General features: G+C 65.3%; 5 protein-coding genes across 5 annotated transcripts in view; 1 reads left to right on the forward strand and 4 right to left on the reverse strand.

Annotated features, from left to right (window-relative positions):
• The window catches only part of EMIHUDRAFT_193948 (hypothetical protein), a gene marked incomplete at both ends in the record, with an annotated part of 3,578 nt that extends 1,747 nt beyond the window's left edge, over positions 1 to 1,831 (reverse strand). The window contains 4 exons of the mRNA XM_005793951.1: positions 362 to 663; positions 742 to 791; positions 1,270 to 1,501; positions 1,810 to 1,831. Of these exons, the coding sequence (XP_005794008.1) occupies positions 362 to 663; positions 742 to 791; positions 1,270 to 1,501; positions 1,810 to 1,831 (606 nt within the window). The remainder of the gene's footprint in view (positions 1 to 361; positions 664 to 741; positions 792 to 1,269; positions 1,502 to 1,809) is intronic.
• Positions 1,832 to 2,041: 210 nt separating this feature from the next.
• On the reverse strand, positions 2,042 to 2,859 carry EMIHUDRAFT_431715 (hypothetical protein). Its single transcript, XM_005793952.1, is given in 2 exon segments — positions 2,042 to 2,061; positions 2,080 to 2,859. 1 exon segment carries the CDS (start codon positions 2,801 to 2,803, stop codon positions 2,099 to 2,101), a length of 705 nt encoding a protein of 234 aa, XP_005794009.1. The 5' UTR covers positions 2,804 to 2,859; the 3' UTR covers positions 2,042 to 2,061; positions 2,080 to 2,098.
• A 3,035-nt stretch (positions 2,860 to 5,894) lies between these two features.
• EMIHUDRAFT_94838 (hypothetical protein) lies at positions 5,895 to 7,726 on the forward strand (the record flags this gene model as incomplete). The annotated part of the gene is made up of 5 exons (XM_005793953.1): positions 5,895 to 6,080; positions 6,408 to 6,828; positions 7,099 to 7,172; positions 7,487 to 7,543; positions 7,586 to 7,726. The coding sequence occupies 5 exons, from the start codon at positions 5,895 to 5,897 to the stop codon at positions 7,724 to 7,726; spliced, it is 879 nt and encodes a 292-aa protein (XP_005794010.1).
• A 155-nt stretch (positions 7,727 to 7,881) lies between these two features.
• Positions 7,882 to 10,656, reverse strand: EMIHUDRAFT_193952 (hypothetical protein; the record flags this gene model as incomplete). The annotated part of the gene is made up of 6 exons (XM_005793954.1): positions 7,882 to 7,904; positions 7,998 to 8,610; positions 8,684 to 9,583; positions 9,685 to 10,422; positions 10,497 to 10,549; positions 10,620 to 10,656. The coding sequence occupies 6 exons, from the start codon at positions 10,654 to 10,656 to the stop codon at positions 7,882 to 7,884; spliced, it is 2,364 nt and encodes a 787-aa protein (XP_005794011.1).
• A 1,387-nt stretch (positions 10,657 to 12,043) lies between these two features.
• EMIHUDRAFT_447396 (hypothetical protein) lies at positions 12,044 to 15,283 on the reverse strand (the record flags this gene model as incomplete). Its single annotated transcript, XM_005793955.1, has 5 exons — positions 12,044 to 12,164; positions 12,361 to 12,425; positions 12,495 to 12,582; positions 14,514 to 14,680; positions 14,837 to 15,283. The coding sequence occupies 5 exons, from the start codon at positions 15,281 to 15,283 to the stop codon at positions 12,044 to 12,046; spliced, it is 888 nt and encodes a 295-aa protein (XP_005794012.1).
• Between the last annotated feature and the right edge of the window lie 3,321 nt (positions 15,284 to 18,604).

Consider the following 18,604-nt stretch of genomic DNA (forward strand, 5'->3'; position numbering starts at 1 on the left):
GTGCGGCGACGGAGCGGATGAACGATGTCAAGTGCTGGGAACAACGCACGGTGGCGATAAGAGACACGCTGCGAGATATCGACCAGTTCATGACAGGTAGATCGAAGACAGGAGGAGCAGATCGGAGCGGGCGGGGCGCGCCGGGGTTGTCGCTCAGTGCCGAGGGGTGGAGCGAGCCGTTCATCTCCCCAGACTCGTCGGCGAGGAGGATGCCGGCGGCCTCAGCGGGGACGGAGTCACGCGAGATGGAGCGCACCTGAAGGGCGCGGGAGAAGGGTGCCGGAGAAGGGGTGCCGTGTCTCTCTCCTCTCTTGTGCCGTGTCTTGTGCCGTCGGGAGAGGCGGCGTCAGAGAGAGCTCACCAGGACGAGGAGCGTGTTGGGGACCACCACCGGCTTGGCCCCCTTGAGCGAAGAGAGCGAGCACGCGGCGCTGCGCACCTCGGCCAGCGACCACAGCTCCGGTACCGCGTGCCTGTCTGGCGGCGGCCAGCGTTCCACGAACGGCGGTGGCGTCGGGCGCGGAAAGAGAGACTCGAGGTGGAGGAGGGCGGCCGTCTTGCGGAAGCCTCGCCGTGGAAGTTGCTCGGGCGGAGCGCCGCCGTGTGGTAGCGCGGTGGGCGCACTCAGAAGGGCGCCCACGGGGCCGGGGATGCGCTGCGTGCCTTGCACACGCACGGCTCCACTCGGCTGTGCTGAGGCGCCGTTGCTGGGAGGAGCGGCGGCGTTGCTGCCAGAGGGACCGTAATCGTCGTCGTCGTCGAGGTCGAGGTCGCTCGCCGGCATGATGCGGCTGCAACCGTGCCGTGACCGGGCCCGCGCGAGGCGGGACACAAACAAAAGTCGGGCCCTCTGTCAAAAAAGAAAAATGCGCGCGATCTATCTATCTAAGTGTGTTATGGCCTCCCACCGCATCGGCGCGCGCGTCGCGGGCCTCTCGCCAGCGCAGCTGTGCGCCATCATCGAGGCGCAGGCGCATCGGCGGCGAAGGCAGCGATAGCGAGTTTGTTGTCAACTCGGTCTCGGAGCTGGGGGTTGGATGGCCGCGCCGCCGCCGCGCCGGAGGCGGCGGAGGGCGGCGGCGGCGGCGGCGGCGAGGGCGGCGGAGGAGGCGAGGACGAGGGTGAGGACTGAGGAGAGCGGTGATGGCCCACGCCCTGTCGGCGGGGCAGCGTGCGGGGCTGGGCTGCGTGGGCGTGGAGTGGTGATGACGATCCCCATCCGGCGAGGGGCGTGGCATGTGGCGAGGAGCCAAGGCTGGAAGCGGGTACGCGCCTGGACCGCCACGTTCGGGCGCCGCGCCGTCGATCAGGGCGTTCGTCTCGGGGTCGTAGATGGGGTCGGTGGAGCGGGTCCACGCCTCTGCCGCGAGCAACGAGTCGGCGACGAGTTGGAGCGAGGCGGTGACAACGCAGGCCCCCGCCGTGAGGAGGGAGGGCTTGGCGTGGCCGCGCAGCAGGGAGAGCGCGAGGGCCGTGGTGAGGAGGGTGCCGGCCAGCGCGGCTGCGGGGACGTAGAACCCGCCCGGTAGCGTATCATGTGGGGCAATGCCGAACAGGGGCGGCTGGAGCGGCGGGGCCGACGGCAGAGGCGGCAAGCCCGGAGGTTGCGGCAGCAGCGGCGGCAAGGGTGGCGGCGAGGGGGGTGGCGGAGGGGCCGGAGGCGACGGGCTCGGCGGAGGGTCAGGCGGCGACGTAGGCCAGAAATTCTCGCACGCCGGCTCCAAGTCGGTGTATCCTTTCGCGTGCGCCAGCTTGCAAACGGATTGCGCGATGTGTCGGCTGCCTCGCTCGGCGGAGGCGGTGGCCGACCGGGCGACGGAGGAGTCGCCATGCCGAAGGCGGCGCCGCAAAGGGCGAGAGGCCGTTTGAGTCGCCTCCTTTTTTATTACGGCGGTCAGACGCTGTTTGCCAAAAAATATTATAAACCCCGCGCACAACACAGGATACATTCGTGACACGTGACTTTTGCTGAGCCTGAGGTGGTTCGCCCGGCAGGAAGATATGATAGAAGATTTTGAAATACATTTCGCAACCGTGGTGGTGAGAATGAATGAAGAACAGATGTCATGACAGATGTATATGAGCCCGCGCGCTCAGCTCACTCGTCCCACACGTACTGGTGGATGAAGGGCATGTCCCACATATAGAGGCTGATGGCGAGGCGCCCAAACAGCAGCAGCACACACGTTGTGGACATGCCCTCGAGCAGGCAACGAGTGGCGTGCAGCGCCGCCAGCCCGGCGCGGCCCGAACAGATCCGTACCGTCGCTGCCGCGCGGTGGCGGATCGACGCTCGGAGCGAGGAGACCGTGCGCGGGATGCGAGGCTCCTCGGCGCCACCCACCTCGCCGCTCGCCGAGGACGCGGTGCGTCGCATCGCCTCGCTCCGGTTGGCGCGGGAGAGGCCGAGCGTGTAGGGGAGGCCGACCATCTCCTCGGCGAGGCGCGTGCACAGCGGCGTGAGGCAGCAGAGGCCGAAGCAGGCGAGGACCAGGTTGTCGCAGGTGGCGCGCTGGCAGACAAAGAACATGAGAAACAATAGCACCAGCGCCGTCGCAGCGTGGCAAAGAGACTTCCGCTTGATGTTAACGAGGGTGTTGCGGTCGCCGGCCGCGGTGGCAAAGTTGTCAATCGCGAGCTTGTCGGCGGCGGAGAGAAGTACGTGTGGCACCTCGTCGTCGATCGTGAGGACGAAGCATACCGCGACGCCATTCAAGAGCACGCCCGTCGCGTCCACGCCCCCCTGAATGATGAGCAGCACCATGGCGAGGCTGACGCTCGGCAGCAGCGCTTCGAGCGACATCTCGAGCACGACGAAGGAGAGCGCACGCAGAGAGCGCCACGGCGGAGGGAGGAGCAGGACGCGCAGGTGCCGGTTGAGAAGCTGCTGCTGACGGTCGGCAGCGATCGCGAGGCAGACGAGTACGAACCCGGTGACGACGACCACAAAGTCGAGGGCGCCAAACTTATGGAGAGCCTCCTGCACGTGAAGGCAGTGCGAGAAGTCTTGGCTCTGGACTGAGAGCCAGGCGCTGACGAAGGGAGTACGCGAGGCGTCGACGAAGTTTTGGCACCACTCGTACGCGCTGGCTGCGATTGGGTAGAGGTCGCCGGTGAGCGCCGGAGTGAACTCGTACGTCGTCCGGTTCCAGTGCGTGTCGAACCCCAACGCCGTCTCCACGGGGGACAGACTCCACTCTTGGTCGCCGTCGCCGACGATGTTGGCGCAGTCGGCGCAAAAGTACTGCGGCGACCGCTCGTTGACTCGGATGCACGCCGTCCCGAGGGCACAGTCTTGGTCGTAGACGCACTTTGTCCAAGCGCTGCCAAACGCGATCGAGTGCAGTGCGAAGATCTGCAGCAGCGCAAACGCCAGCGGCACAGTCGACCACAAGCACTGCGCTGACCGCTTGCGAGACACGACGGCGTGGAGAACTGCTACGCCATACAGGTTGACCGAACCTCCCTCGGCGTCTTCAGTTCTCAACGCCGTCGCCAGATCGCTCAGCCGCCCAGCGAGCCTGCGAGACTGCGCCGCAGTCGATGCGACCGGCAGCACACGCACGGACGGAACTTTTGGGCGATAGGACCTGACGTGCGAAAGGCCCCTCTTCGACTGCTCAACGGAGGTAGAGAATATGCGCTGCATGATCTCGACAGCGGGCACGCTGCGAGCCACGCTGTCTCGCAAATGCGGCTTCGACGTGCAAGCTGTCTCGCAAATTCGGCGGGGCCTAGCGCTGTAGGTTTATCTGGTATCCTTTGGTTGCGTTGTTGGCCGCGTTGAGCGAGTAAGGTTTTTTTCAATTTCTGACTTCCCATGTACTTCCCCCAATGCCTCGCACAACACTGGCCACGGGACTGGCGCGCACTGACTGACTGAGGGCCCAACTTGAGAATCGTGCTTTGAGTTGGGTTGTTTCGTGTTGGGTTGGGTTGTGGTTGGGTTGGGTTGTCCGCGTGAGGTTGGGTCGTCGGCGCGAAGGGTGAGGTCTCGACCGCCGCCGCTCACGCCAGCGGACGGCCACTGCCGGTGTTTTTGGCTTCGCCACCGTCCAAGGCGTGCGCCATGCGCTCGCCGGCATCGAGCGAGCAACGTGATCGACCGAGCGGCTTGCTGTGTGGCCGCCTTCTTGTGGCTCTCGTCGAGAGCGTTTTGCGTCCCGGCGGGTGGGAGAATGTGTGTCGTCTGAAGTGTCACTGTGTGCGTCACATCGATGTGGATAACAAGCACGGTCGATCCGTCAAAGCGATACACTCGTTCCTATCACGCTGGAAGGCTTGCACGGAGCTCTGTGCCGGCACTAACTAACACACAGGTACACAAACAACTCTAACACTCACACGTGAGTGTTAAGAGTTGTTTGGTATTGCTAAAAATCTCTCTCTCTCTCTCTCTCACGTACGTCATTTGTGGGGCCTGGTACACCTGTGAAAAAGAATTTTTACCAGCAAAACAAACAACTGTGAGTGTTGAGAGAGAGAGATTTTTATTAACCATGTGTTAGAGTGGTTTGGTATTGCTAAAAATCTCTCTCTCTCTCTCCAGCAAACTCTCCCTCGCACGACAGCGGGTACGGGACTGGCACTACAAAGGACAATCAAAAAAGAATTTCATGCAACCTCCGCATGCGCAGATGCGCCCAACTCGAGCAGCTCATTCTTGTGCTCCACGTGCACCAAATTCCAGATCTCGACCACCGCGCCGCGATTGCGGCCGTACTCATCGGCTTGCAGCCGCTCGATGGTTCCCTGGAGCGAGTGTGGCGAGGCGAGAGAGGCTCAGTGGCGAGCGAGATGGGAGCAAAATACAGAGGCGCGTCGGGCGACCTTGAGCGCCGCAACTTCCCTCGCGCGCGCCTCGTCCTCCCTCGCGTCGAGCTGCGCCACCCGTGTGTCGTGGGCCTGTTGGGAGGAGCGGGGTGGATCGGCAGCGCGGCGGCGGCTCGGTCATGAGAGGAAGCGGCAAGCGGCGACGTCAGGGTGCCGGAGAGTCGGCGAGGGGCTACCAGGGCGGAGGCGGATCGCCTGGGTCAGCGCGTTCGTCAGCGTCTCCCGATCGCCGAGCAGCGTCCTCACCTCCTCCGGCACCGCCTCATCCTCCGGGCTGCCCGCCTCGCGCGCCGCCTCCTCCTCTGCGAGCTCCGACGCGGCCGCCTCGGGAGGTTGGGTCAACGGACACGGTCAAGAGGGTACACGTACTGCACACGGCAAATTCTCACGCAGTGGCGTTTGGGAGGCCGATGCGCGTGGCGGCATGGGCGTGGCGCGGTAGTCACGCTGGAGGGACGTGGCCGGATGGTCGAGATCCTGCTGCAGCGCGGCGTGGAGGTCAACTTGCAGAACAGCAATGGCGTCACCGCGCTGATGGCCGCCGCCGCCAACGGCCACTTCACAACCGTGCTTCGCCTGCTGCGAGCGGGCGCCGATACGACGGCGTACAATGCGGGCGGCAGGACGGCGCTGCAGATGGCCGAAGAGAGGGGCCACAGCGAGTGTGTGCGCGCCCTCGAGGAGCACGCGGCAGCGCAGGCAGTGGCGAGGGAGGTGGTGAGTGCGGCGGCAGAGGCGGAGGCGGCGCGGCATGCCGAGGCGCTGCTGGCGGAGGAGGAGGCGGAGAAGGAGAGCAAGGAGAGCAAGAAGGGGAAGAAGAAGAAGAAGGGGAAGGTCTAGAAAGGGTGGCGGGGGCGGCGCTGGGCCGTCGGCGTCGCGGGAACCCGAGGATGAGGCAGCGCTGGCGGCGGCGCTCGAGGAGAGCGCGAGGCTGGAGGAGGAGAGGCGGGAGCCCGACGAGCAAGTGCCGTCCTCTTTGGCTGCAGAGGGGCTGCTTTCGGTGGAGGAGGAGGAGCCACCGGCTGACTTCATCTGCCCGATCAGCAATCACAACCGAGATAATGAGCGACCCGGTGATGGCGGCGGACGGGCATGCTTACGAGCGGACGGCGATCGAGCGCTGGCTCGCGACCAAGTCGACGAGCCCGATGACTGGCGGCGAGCTTGAGCACATGGATGGGCCTCTCCCCGCACCACATGCTGCGCCGGATGCATCCAGGAAGCAGGTTGTGCGGCGTTTTATGGGGGTGCGCGTTTGGAGGGGCGTTGTTAATGGTTCGATCCTCCCCAGAGTCGAACTGGCAGCCACTCGCACCAAGGAGGCGAGGTGTGGCTACGTGACCCGAAAAGGCCAGAGTCGGGAGCAACCCTCGAGGTGGGTCGCTCATATACTCAACAGGCATGAAAAAACAAAAAAAGCATCAATCGTGAATTCTTTTCCGAGCTGCTCGCTGCAAAGGCGCACTGCCGGTCGTAACACAGCGATGCAGGCACTCCTGTGCCGACGACCTCGAGCTGCGCTCCGCCACCTCCCGCCGGCCACCCGCGCTTATCTCGCCGCAGGACAGCAGCAGGTCGCGCCGTCCGGCGCGCGCGCCAAGATCGCCGCCTGGATCGTCGGCGGCTCACCGCTGTACACCGAGGTCATCGCACGGCAAGGCTTTGACGCCGTCGTGGTGGACCAGCAGCACGGCACCGGCGAGGTGGTGCCGCTGCTGCAGGCGATCGACGCCGCGCGCGACGCGGCAGGTAACGCGCCGCTCGCCGTCGTCCGCATCGAAGAGCTCTCCGACGGCGCGATCGCCAAGGCGCTCGACGCCGGCGCCGCCGCCCTCATCTGCCCGATGATCAACTCGGTGGAGGAGTGCGAGGCCTTTGTGCGAGCGACCAAATTCCCACCCGCCGGGCACCGGTCGTACGGCCCACACCGCGCAGCGCTGGGGTGGGAGGGCAGCCGGGGCGACTGGACTCGGGCGTCGAACACGTGCGTGCAGAGTTTTGCGATGCTTGAGACACGAGGCGCGGCGGAGTAGCCGAGCCTCCCCATGGCCTTCCAACGCCGCATCGTACTGGCCGCGGTCCTAGAGCTGCGATCCTGGCCGCGCACGCACCGAGATGCAGCACAGGAGTCTCCCCATATCTCCCCATATCTCCCCATATCTCGCCACCTCGAGATGCAGCACATGCGTCTCGCATTGCATTGCCTCTCGGCGGCTCCCTGGCTGCTCCTCGCCGGAAGCGACCGTTCCTGGAGCCTTGCTGCAGGCGCGCTCGAGGACCTGGACGCGATCCTGAGCGTGGACGGGCTCAGCGGCATCTTCGTCGGGCCTAACGACTTGGTGCGAGATATGGGGAGATATGGGGAGATATTCATCGGTCCTAACGACTTGGTGCGCGGCGGACGTCGGCTCCCGAGCGAGAGCGCCCTATGAGGGGGGAGAGCGCCCCAGTGTTCGGGACAGAACCAGTATCACCCCGAGCTAGAGCGCCCCACGGGTCGGGACAGGACCACTCTGCGCCACTCCCGAGCACACCGCCACACCGCCACCGCCACCGCCACCGCCCACGGCACCGCCACCGCCAGCAGCGGCACCGCCACCGGCGCGGCACCGGGCTCGCGGAGACCTGCCTCCGCCTGCTCCCTTGCGCACAGGGCCTTGCGCTCGGCCACGACCCGACCGACTCGCCCGAGGGAGAGGTGCTGGAGGCGGTGCGCCACGCTCTCCGCCTCGCTCACGCACACGGACGGCAGGCGGCCATCTTTTGCGCCGACCCCGCCACCGCGCGCCGCATGGCCGACGAGGGTTTCGACCTCGTCGTCGCCGGGATCGACCTGGGATGGGCTGCGAGCGGCGCGGCCAGCGCTCTCGCGGGAGTAAGGGGCGCGTCCTAACAGCGAGCGGGCTTCCTAGCCTACGCCGGGCCTCGCCGGCTCGATGGTGGACGATTTTTTACATAGAACATGAATACACAAAAAGGTAAAGTAAGGTAGGTTTTGGTAAGGTAAATTTCTCCACACATCACACAAAGTGATCTGCGTTCTTTCTTTCAAGCCGGAAGCGCCGGCTCCGCTCAGAGCAGGGTGCAAGCGCCGCTCTTTGCCGGCGCAGGCGGCGCAGGCGGCGCAGGCGGCGCGGGCGGCGCGGGCGCTGCCGCTGGAGCACGTGGTGGTGTTAGATTGCTTTCGTCGGGTTCGGGCACGCTGTATGCTAGGCGGGCGCGCGACTTGTCGCCAGGCGCCAGACTGACCTTGTCAGCTGCGTAATGCGGCGCCATCACCTCGGTCGGAGTGTGAGAGTGCGTGAGCCCGAGAGTGTGGCCGATCTCGTGCAGGAGGACGGGCGCAAGGTAGAAGCTGGGTGGCGCACCCTTGGGCTCCTCGGAGCGAGCGAGCTTCTCCCAGCCCACACCGTGCAGCAGCCATCGCTCCGCCGAGTCAAACACGATGCTCGAAGCGTTCGCCTCTGCGAGGTGGCCGCCGGGTCCGTCAAACTTCTTCTGGTTGACCTTGGAGTGGTCGGCCCAGCCGATAACGAGCTGCGCGTCGTCGGCGCGCTCCGCGGGCAGCCGCTCAAACTCGAGCCCACTCGCAGTAGGACCAGCCCACGCTGCAAAGCACTGGGCGACCTCGTTAAGCAGCATTCCCCGGTTCAGGTAGCCGGGCGCCTCCTCCACCGCATACGTCACCGTCGAGCCGGGCGGGAAAGTGGGCGTGTCATCGACCTCATGGTCCTCGTCCTCAAAGTCGTTCGACGGCGCGAAGGACGGCCCTCCACCCTTGAGCACGGGTGGTGGGATTGCCGACGGCCATGTATTCCTCCTCCTCGTCGACGGCGACCACCTTTACCACCGCATCTGCCGCGGAGAGGCCGAGGGCCTTCAGCCGCGCCGACACGTCGATACGCACGTCAAACGGATCCGAGTTTTGGCAGTTCGTACAGACATCAGCCTTACCCGCGAAGACGCCGCCCAGCCCCGCATAGTTGGGGTCGTCCATAATACTCGCAATGGTGGGGCCGAGCGGTGGCGTCGTCGCCTCGGCGCCGGTAGGGTAGATGAATGCGTGGAGCGTGTATGAGCACGGCAGCGCGTTGATGTCGACGTCCTCAAAGACCGCGTACACGGGCCGTTCCGTCATGGCTTGGGCTGGGCGCAGGTGCAGCGCGTCGTACACGTAGTCGCCGTAGCGCGCAATGTCAAACGTGTGTCGCGGATAGAACTTCCTGTTCCCGCGGGCGCCGCCCGGCAAGTAGAAGGGTTTGAGCCACTCATCGTATCTGTCGTGAGTTCCCTTGCGCCGGTTTACAAATCGCGAGCGCTCCTGATTGGCTTCAAATTCGCGTTGGGAATCTGGGTTGTTCTCCAGGTACGCCTCATACAGCCGATCGATGTTGCAGTGGTGCAGCCAGAAGAGAGGGTGAAATGCGGCGTGCATCAGGGACTTCATCGGGAAGCCGCTGAGCACATGGATGAGGTCATGCGGCGTCTCCACGGAATCTCGGCTGGAGGTGCCGTACGTCGAGGCCGCGCGGTAGTGCTGGCGAATCCAGAGCGCGTCGCCAATCTTTTCGGGGAGGCGTTGGCTCTCGATCGTCCTCTTTAGATCCGCGTCGTCGGCGATGGCGTACCCCTCATCCCAGAGCCGCTTGCGCTGATGCGCCGCGCCGCCTGGCGGTAAGCTCTCGTCGAGGAGAGCGCGCGGCACGGCGGTCCCGTTGCCAAAGTGCTCCTTGACAATGGACGGGACGACCTGTTGGAAACAAGGCGGAGGCGCGCGATTTCATGGCGAGGTCGACAAACAGGGAGGTCGACAAACACACTGCGGGGGCAATAGTAAGGTTTGAACGAGACCTGGCCGTTGAGCTCGGGCCGCGCAAGGACGTCCCAATACGGCAGACCGATGTGTCCGTCGTTGCCCAGCGCGCGATCGGCATCGCGCAGCGACTGCTCAAAGGCTATCAAGTACGCGCGGTGCCAGCCCGGGAAGGTCTCCTGACGGTGCTCGCAGTAGCTGTAGTTTCGCTCGGCGCCGTTGCCGGGCCAGCCGTGGTATCCCGCCAGGCGGAAGAATTCGGAGCTCTCCGGCCCGCTCGTGTTCTCCATCATCTTCTTGACAGCCGCCGCATACCGCTGTTGCTCTTCAGGGCTCATCATTCGGATCTCCTTCCTCGTGACTGGGCCAGCGGTCACGGCCTCGGTCACGGCCTCGGCTTCGGGCTCGGGCGACGGGCGGAGCGGCAGCTCGACTCTCGACGTGAATGTGACTGTTGACTCGCGTCCACCGGGCACGTGCTCGAGCGGAAGCGTCATTGTGCGCACCCCGTTTTCCAATTGAAGCTCAAAGGTTGCAGAGCCAAGTGGGTCGTCCTGGCCGCGATCAGAGTCCCACACGCTGACAGTCAGCGTCATGCTGGCGCCGACTCCATGTGGTAAATTAGCAAGGTACTCTGAGTCCCACGCTGGGTTCTGCGTGGACGTCTGCGTGCGGCCACGCCTTCCCAGCACATTACGGAGGAAGTTTGTCTCGGCGAGGGTCTCTTTTCCGAGAGACCAGCGCACGTAGGGGTCGCTATCCGATCGCGTGTCCGCCTGGGCAAGTTGGTCGCCGAGACGCGCGTGAAGCTGATCGAGCCGGCGCGAGCCATCCAGCGCGGATCGGTTACGTACGATGAGCCGTCAACCGCAATTTGGCCGCTTTGTGTATGGTCCGACACATCTAAAGTGGAAGGGTGGGGTAGGGGAGAAGTACTCTTGAGGGAAACATTGGACCGTCAGGCCCCGGGGACTGGCCAGCCCGACTGACACAACCTTCAGGAACACCATTTTGCGGTCCTGAGCGGCCGTCTTGGAGCAGAAGCTTCCCTGCCTCCTTAGCCATGTTGCGGTGCCCTCGCGCCATCTGGTCCTCGCACTGCTCGCAAGTAAAGCGTCTTCACAGGTCGGCAGATACGCCTCACCTTCAAAAAGGTGGCTGCCTACCCCAAAGCCCAGCCCGGGGCATCGATTTCTCTTGACGATTTCACTTTAAAACGCTGGTGCAGATGGGGTTTTCTCTATAGAAGTCGGAGCCTTGCGTCGAAGGAGAGGCAGCGTGCGGCTCCGTGGACTCGGCCATCACCCGCGGGTGAGAGGGCGATAGGAAGCACTCCCGCCCTCTGAGGCGGCCGTCCGAGTCGGGGAGGCAAACACACAGCCATCCTCGCGGGTGTGGGCAGCCTTATCGGCCCGCTATACTAACCCTTAAGTCGGCCCTTCCTCGGGTCGGCTTCGGAGGCCCCTTAGCCCTAGCCGGAGCTAAGGGAGCCGGCTTTTTCGGCGCTAACCCTAGGAGAAACCGCTCCGGAATAGGGTTACCGGCACCATCGGGCGGCGCCATGCGGATGGAGGGAGTCGGGTCTGCCATCGGCGGGCCGTCAGGGCGCTGAGAAGTCAAGGACGACTTTTTAGCTCCACTTTCGGCGTGCCGGAGTATGCGAGGACAGCCCGTTCTGCCCGTTCGCGGGCTAAGTCGGCCCTTCCTCGGGTCGGCTTCGGAGGCCCCTTAGCCCTAGCCGGAGCTAAGGGAGCCGGCTTTTTCGGCGCTAACCCTAGGAGAAACCGCTCCGGAATAGGGTTACCGGCACCATCGGGCGGCGCCATGCGGATGGAGGGAGTCGGGTCTGCCATCGGCGGGCCGTCAGGGCGCTGAGAAGTCAAGGACGACTTTTTAGCTCCACTTTCGGCGTGCCGGAGTATATCTCGAGACCTCGAGAGAAGGCCGCCCGCAGGGCCCAAGTCAAGAATTGGCTCTCTTTTGGCGGGCAAAACCGCAATTTTTTTGGCGGACGGGAAATCGATTGTGCACTCTCATAGCAGCCTGTCATGGGCGTGGGCACATGACAGGTCGACAAAAAAGCGTGCAACGTCGTCTCCAAAATTTCTTTTAATTAATGTATTAATCAAAAAACGTTGCCACCCTGCGCGCAGAAAAAATCAAAATATGCCACTCTCGTTTTACTTTTAACAATCGTAAATGTTTTTACATAATCATAAAGTATTATTCGGCTTGACGCGTTTGCACGGGGTACATACATGCACATGTCGGCACCTGCACGAGCTAGAGCCGTTCGACCGTACGAGCTCACAATTTGCTCTCCGAGGATCCAGTACACGCCGTACACCTCATGGAGCTGCTGAGGCGGTACGGGGGCGCGCGCTCTACCGTATCGGTTTAGAGCAGCTGCAGTGGGCGCTGCCTGCGTGACCACCGGCCATGGCGCCGTTGAGCCGTCTCCCGCCGTCGTCCCGGCTGCGGCATCGGCTGCGGCATCGGCGACCAGCCTGCCAGCGGCCTGCCAGCAGACTGCGGCGAGGTGCGCGTCCCCTCCCGTTACGCCGGCGGCGGCAGCGGCGCCGTGTGCGGCGCGAGGAATGGCTGCTTGAGCGCGTCCGCCGCTGTGAGGCGCTGGTCCGGCTCGTACTCGAGGCAGCCTGTGGACATGTCTCGGACATGTCGTGGACGTGTCCCGGACATGGTCTTGCTCGTACTCGAGGCAGCCGAGTAGCAGCTCGTACAGCCGCTGCAGCTCGCGCGCGCCGCCCGGCGGCTCGTCCTACACATAGAGAGCCTCTGTCTGAGTCTTTGTCTAGCGAGACCAGAGAGTCTCTCCGTCTAGCGAGACCTCCCCTCCGCCGCCCCGCCTCGCCTCCCGCGGGCCGAAGAGGACGTCGCGCAAGCGCGGCTGCGACCGCACGTGCGCCTCCGACCGCCTGACCACAGACGGGCCTCCTTGAGGTAAGACTCAAGGACAGGCGCCTCGAGGTCTGGGGAGATCTGGGGAGATCTGGGGAGATCTGGGGAGATGTGGGGAGATGTGGGGAGATGTGGGGAGGGTATGGGGAGATACGGGGAGATACGGCGGAGCGCCGGTCGTGTGCGCGGTCAGGCCAGCGCAGCGCGCCGTGCCGGACGTTCTTCTCCATCGAGCGCGAGCGGTCGGCAGCGGCACGGAGCATGTGCCTGCGTCGAGAGCGCGCCCAGAGTCAAGGGCTGGAACGCGGTCTCGCGCCGTGTATGCCGAGCACCGCGTGAAAGCAGCTTAGATGCAGCTGAATACGGCTGTGTTGCGCGGCTGAATACGCGTCCTCTCGAGCACGATTTAGAACACGCGCGTCGCGCCTCATAGGGGAGATAGGGGGGGCACGGGGGGGTGTGGATATCTGCTCCGCATCTAGGGGCACGAGCGGCGGCAGCGAGCCGAGCAGCCGCTCCATCAGCGCGAGGTGCTCGACCTGGAGGGGGTCAATCTCGGGTCATCTCGGGTCATCTCGGGGAATCTCGGGGAATCTCGGGTCATCAGCGCGATTGCTCCACCAGAGAGCGGCTACCCGGGAATCCTCTCGGCCAACCTCGGCCAACCTCGGCCAATCTCGGCCAATCTCGCGCCTCGTCGTGCGTGCGGAAGAGCAGCTCGCCCGTCCACAGCTCGGCGAGGATGCAGCCCATGCTCCACACGTCCACCGCGTGGCTCCAGCCCAAGCCGAGCGTCACCTTCGGGCAGTGCGGCCGAGGTGCAGCCGAGGTGCAGCCGAGGTGCAGCCGAGGTGCGGCCGAGGTGCGGCCGAGGTGCGGCCGAGGTGCAGCCGAGGTGCGGCCGAGGTGCGGCCGAGGTGCGGCCGAGGTGGAGCCGAGGTGCGGCCGAGATCTAGCCCGAGATTGTGCCTCGGGCGGGCGGTACTGCCGCGTGCACACGATCGAGCCTCCCGTCCGCTCGTCGCGCCTGAATCAGACTCTCCTCGTCACTGCCTCGATTCGAGCCTGAAAGAGCTGGCCAGCTCTCGTCGCGGCAAGAGAGGCCCCGATCGTCGACGAGGGGCGGTGGGGAGGCATGCTTCTATGCTTCTAGAGCCCGGCTAGAGATATCGGCTAGACCGCGGCTGCATCTCGGCTAGACCGCGGCTGCACCTCGGCCGCGCCTCGGCCGCGCCTCGGCCGCGCCTCGGCCGCGCCTCGGCTGCACCTCGGCCGCGCCTCGGCCGCGCCTCGGCTGCATCTCGGCTAGACCGCGGCTGCATCTCGGCTGCATCTCGGCTAGGCCGCGCCAAGTGGCGCCCCCAAAGTCGACGAGCCGGACGGCGGATGCAGTCGGCATCTCGCCCGCCTGGCGGGCAGAGGCACGGCCGGCGGCTGAGGGCGGGGACGGGGGGGGATGCAGCCGCGAAGGACGAGACCCTCTCGAGGTTGGTACCGTCGGAATACTCACCGCCTGGCCGGCTCGGCACTGGAGGCGGCGGCTTTCTCTCGTTCTCTCGGGCATCTCTCGGCCGCCTCTCGGCCGCCTCTCGGCCGCCTCTCGGCCGCCTCTCGGCCGTCTCTCGGCCACATCTCGATCCCTCGGCCACACCTCGGCCACACCTCGGCCACACCTCGGCCACACCTCGGCCATCTCTCGGCCATACCTCCGCCATCGCTCGGCCACCCCTGGCCGTCTCTCGGCCACCCCTCGGCCGTCCCTCGCCGTGTCTCGGCCATCTCTGCGGCGGCATCTCGCCGGCTCGGCGGTCGAGGCGAAGAGCACGTTCTCCAGCTTGAGGTCCGTGTGCCTATGAGAAGGTTCCTAGAAGGTTCCTGGAAGGCTCCTGGCACGCTCCTCCAGCTTGAGGTCCGTGTGTGCGTGAGGCCGAGCCGGTGCAGGTGCGACAGAGCGAGGAAGCAGTCCGCGCCGATGGCTGCGACGCGCGGCAGCGAAAAGTAGGCGCCGACGCCCGAGCGGCCGCCGCCCACCTCGAGCTGCCTCCGGCGGCGGCGCAGCACGTCGTACAGAGACGAGCCTGACGTTGTGAGGAGCGCCAGAGTCGGGTTCCCGCGCTCGGAGCAGATCGTGAGTACGAGGGCTGCGAGGCGAGCGAATGCAGCGGGAGACAGCGGGGTGCAGTTGGACTCGCGCCCTCTGGAGTGCTCGTCCGAAGACGACAAGTGTCTCCTTCTTCCGATCTAGAGGCGCGAGCCCAGCCGGTCAAGCACGATGCAAAAGTGGCCTCGCTCGGTAAAGGTGCGGTGGAGGCGGCAGATGGGGACGGCGCTGTCGGAAGGCAGCCGCGCCTGCACCTCGCGCAGGATGTCGGCCTCCACCTGCGCCTCGTCGCGGTACTTGCTCACCGCGCGCACCACCTTGACCGCACAGAGCGCGCCGCTGCCACGCTCGCTCATCTCGACGACGCGGCCAAACGTCCCCTTGCCGAGCTCGCGCACGACCTCGAGCTGGCCGCCGTCGAAGCGGTCGCCCACCCGCACCATGTAGTGGTTCTCCGCCCGCTCCTCCGCCGCGGCCGAGTCGTCGCGAGCCGAGGAGCCGCCGGGCGAGCGGGCCCACTCGCTCGCCGGCCCGCGCTTGGAGCGATCCTGCGACTGGCCCCGCGCCGGCGGGCTCCTTTTGCGACGGTTGCCGCGGTGGTTCCGGTCCCGCGACATTTGAAAGCGGCGCGGGCACGACGACGACGACGACAGAGAGCGGCCCGTTTTTGAAAAGAATTTTTCGGGTTAAGCACACGCACAGCGCGAGGCCTTGCGCCCCATGCGGTACGGGGCCGTGAAACCCATCGCCTGGGGGTACTAGGACACCGAGAGACATGATCCAGGAGCGCCAGGCACACCCACAGTGGTCAACACGAGAAAGTCGAAATCGTGCCCCCGGAACGCGGCGACCGCAAATCTGACTAAAGTGTAACAAACAGGGACAGTGCCGAGTACCGACTGTACAGGGCCGACTACTGCCCATGGCTCAATCACTAGGCCCCAGGGGCCCACCTAAGTGGCGCGGGCGTGGCGGCGCGGCCTCTCGGGCGGCGCAGGGGCGGCCTCTGGTGCCGGCGTGAGCTCCGGCGGCGGCGCCTGCGGCGCGGTCAGTAAGCGGTGTTGCGCCTCCGCCGCGCTCACAAGCTCGCGCGCCGCGTCCAGGCCGGCGTCAGAGCTTCCCACCGAGGGCGTAAGCTCGCGGAGCAGGGTTGCGAGGGCGGCCTGCAGCTCAGGCTTGTTGCCCTTCCCCTCTTTGCCGCACGAGCGCAGCACCGCGGTCGCCTGCGGGTTCGTCAGCGCAGAGAGCGGCTTCGTCGCAGCGATGTTGAGCGCCTCCTTGGCGAGCGCGAACTCGGCGGTCTTCTTGTTCTCCGATTCCGACGCCTTGTCCCCCCGCCGCAGCTCGGCAAGCCGCGCCTCGACCCGATCGTGGATCGTCTTCGCCCGGAGCACCTGTGTCGCAAGCTCACCGGACGCAGAGCCGGGAAGCTTCCACACGTTTCCTGCCGTCACGCCGGGCGGCTTGGGAGGCTCAGGCCCGCCCGCGCGCCGCGCCGCCACCTGTTTATCCACCTCGGCATTTATCGCCTCCTCGGACAGCAGCTCGGGGTCGGCTGCGATGGTCGAGGCCATCGAGTGGACCACCGGCTCTGTCAGCCCAAACTCGGCCAGCCAGCGGCGGTCAGGCTCCACGGCCGGGCGAGTCTTGTCGACCGACGACCGGCGCTCGGCCGCCTTGAGCGAGTGGAACAACGCGCAGTTGAACTTGGGGAAGACGCCCTCTTTAGCCCACCCCTCCGCCACCTTCTCGCGGCTGAAGGCCCGCTCCCACGGCGACTTTGCGCACCGGAGCACGTCCACGTGCGTGAGCTTGCCGGCGGCCACCCGCGCCTGCGCGCTCGGCTCCTCGCCTAAGGCATTGATCTTGTCGGCACGCAGGAGAAGCTTCTCCTTCTCGAAGGCCGGCTGGAAGTCGGCGAAGTTCACGAAGTCCTCGTGCTGGTTGTCCTGCGAACCGTGGGAGTAGCGGAGGCACGTGCGCACACGCTTCGCGTGCGACGCCTGCATCCATTGCAGGCCATGGTGCTGCTTGAGACCGTCGCAAAGCACGACGTCGTCCGGGTCAAGGCGCGTCGCCTTTCGCTTCAGGCGCGAGCTGGTGTCGGCGCCGTGGTCGGGCAGCGATGGGAGGACAATATCCTCGAGAAACATGGGCATCATCTCACTCTCCATACCCGCGCTGTCGCTCTGCACGTACCGAGCGCCGCGCGGCTTGCCCGTCGTGGGGTCGACGAGAGCGCTCACGGGTCCGACGGCGTCGAGCGTGTGCGGCTTGGCCTTCTTTGCCAGCGCCGTCGACGAGAGCTGCGAGATGATCAAGGTCGGTGCCGCCGCGCCGCTCATCAAGTCTGCCGCAACGTAAGTGAACTTGGCGCCGCCCTTCGCCGCGGCGCTCTCGCCGCTGTCAAGCGGCGTGGCACGCTCTTTCGCCGGCATGACCCACCCACGCCTGGGGTCGCGGTCTCGGCCGACGCGCGCCGCGCCGTGCCCGCGCCGGCTGCCCGGCTCGGCCACGTGCACGCCTCGCAACGCCTGGCGTGCTCGTCGCTTTGCTCGTCCTCGTTCGTCGGCGCGTGCTCGTCGCTTGGCTGCCAAAGTATTGAGGACGGGGCGGATGTGACTAGAGCGTGTAGAGGCAATCCCCCCTCACCCCCGCGCGGCCGATGAGTGGTGGTGGTAACTCGAACGTCTTGATGATGATGTCAATAGAAAAAGAATTCAACAAAGAGACAACTCTCTCGCACAGCACACAGGTTCGACACAGGTACCAAAAGAGGCGCACAGCCGGAAAAAGAAGAAACTCCAAAACTCTCCTTGCCAACGCTGTATGCCGGTCGCCTCGTTCGATCGCCGAGTTGTGAGCAAATCGAGGCACGCTCGATGTGGTAACTCAAAAAAAGAATTTTTCTCAAACCCCTTTTTTAATTTGGCATCCCATCCCTCCTTTACGTGGTGTTTTCTTTCTTTCTTGCGCCAGTCTGCGCCCTTGTCGTGCCAGTGTGCTGTGAGAGAGGCTTGTATCTTAAGAATTCTTTCTTTCTTTCTACCTTGCCTTCAGCTGGGTGTGCGGCATCGCCGCTCCCCGCCATGCTCTCGGCCGTTTTCGTATCGGCTGCCGCTAGCGGAGAGGGCGCGGTCCGCGCCCTCTCCGCCAGGGCCGCTGGCGGAGCAAGCGCGGTCCACCGCTCCCTCTCCGCCAGCGCCGACGGCAGGCTATGGATCGCAGACTCGATACTTGACGGCCTCACCCATCACCTGCGCCCGATCGTCGCCGATGCTGTGTGCGAGGCTCCGCTGCACCACTTCTATGCCAACACCGTCCATGTAGAGCGGAGCTTCGACATCAGTGTCCACCAGCTGGGCGTGACGGGCTGCGACGTTGCAGCCTTCACCCTGCGCTGCGCACAGGGAGGAGGCATCCTCGCCACCATCGGCGGCCTGAAGGCTGCGGCCGCAGGCCGCGTACGGGTCACCCAGCAGTCATGGCCGCACGCCGACTTTGAGGCCGACTTTGCGGCTCAGATGCTAGAGACAGGCATCTCAGTGCTTTTCGACGTGTTCGTCACGCCGGAAGGCAAGGCCGCTCTGCACGTGCGCGAGGCGCATGCCGACATTTCGCTCAAAGAGATTGCGCTCGAGAATGTCCGCGGCCTCAACACGCTGTCCATGCTGCTGACCTACCTCGTCCGGCAGGCAACGGGTCTATTCACCGAGAAGCGCATCCAAAAGCACACCTCCAACCTCACCCACGTCCTCGACCACTCCTTCCCGCACCTGCCTGTCGGACGCCTCGCAGAGTGGCTCGGCCTCGGCCACGGCGGCGCCGCGCTCGGCTTGCGGCTCGGCAGCACCCTCTATGCCCCGCCAACCTGGCGGGTCGATGCGACGTGGCTCTTGAGCGAGGATCCTGGGAGGGCAGCACAGGCTGCGGCCTCC

The sequence above is a fragment of the Emiliania huxleyi genome (assembly GCF_000372725.1).
Source record: "Emiliania huxleyi CCMP1516 unplaced genomic scaffold EMIHUscaffold_1, whole genome shotgun sequence".
NCBI classification, from domain to species: domain Eukaryota; phylum Haptophyta; order Isochrysidales; family Noelaerhabdaceae; genus Emiliania; species Emiliania huxleyi.

What these genes read in the sequence shown, in the direction of transcription:
- EMIHUDRAFT_431715 (XM_005793952.1), bottom strand. Translation starts at nt 2,803, where the DNA reads ATGTCGCTCGAAGCGCTGCTGCCGAGCGTCAGCCTCGCCATGGTGCTG.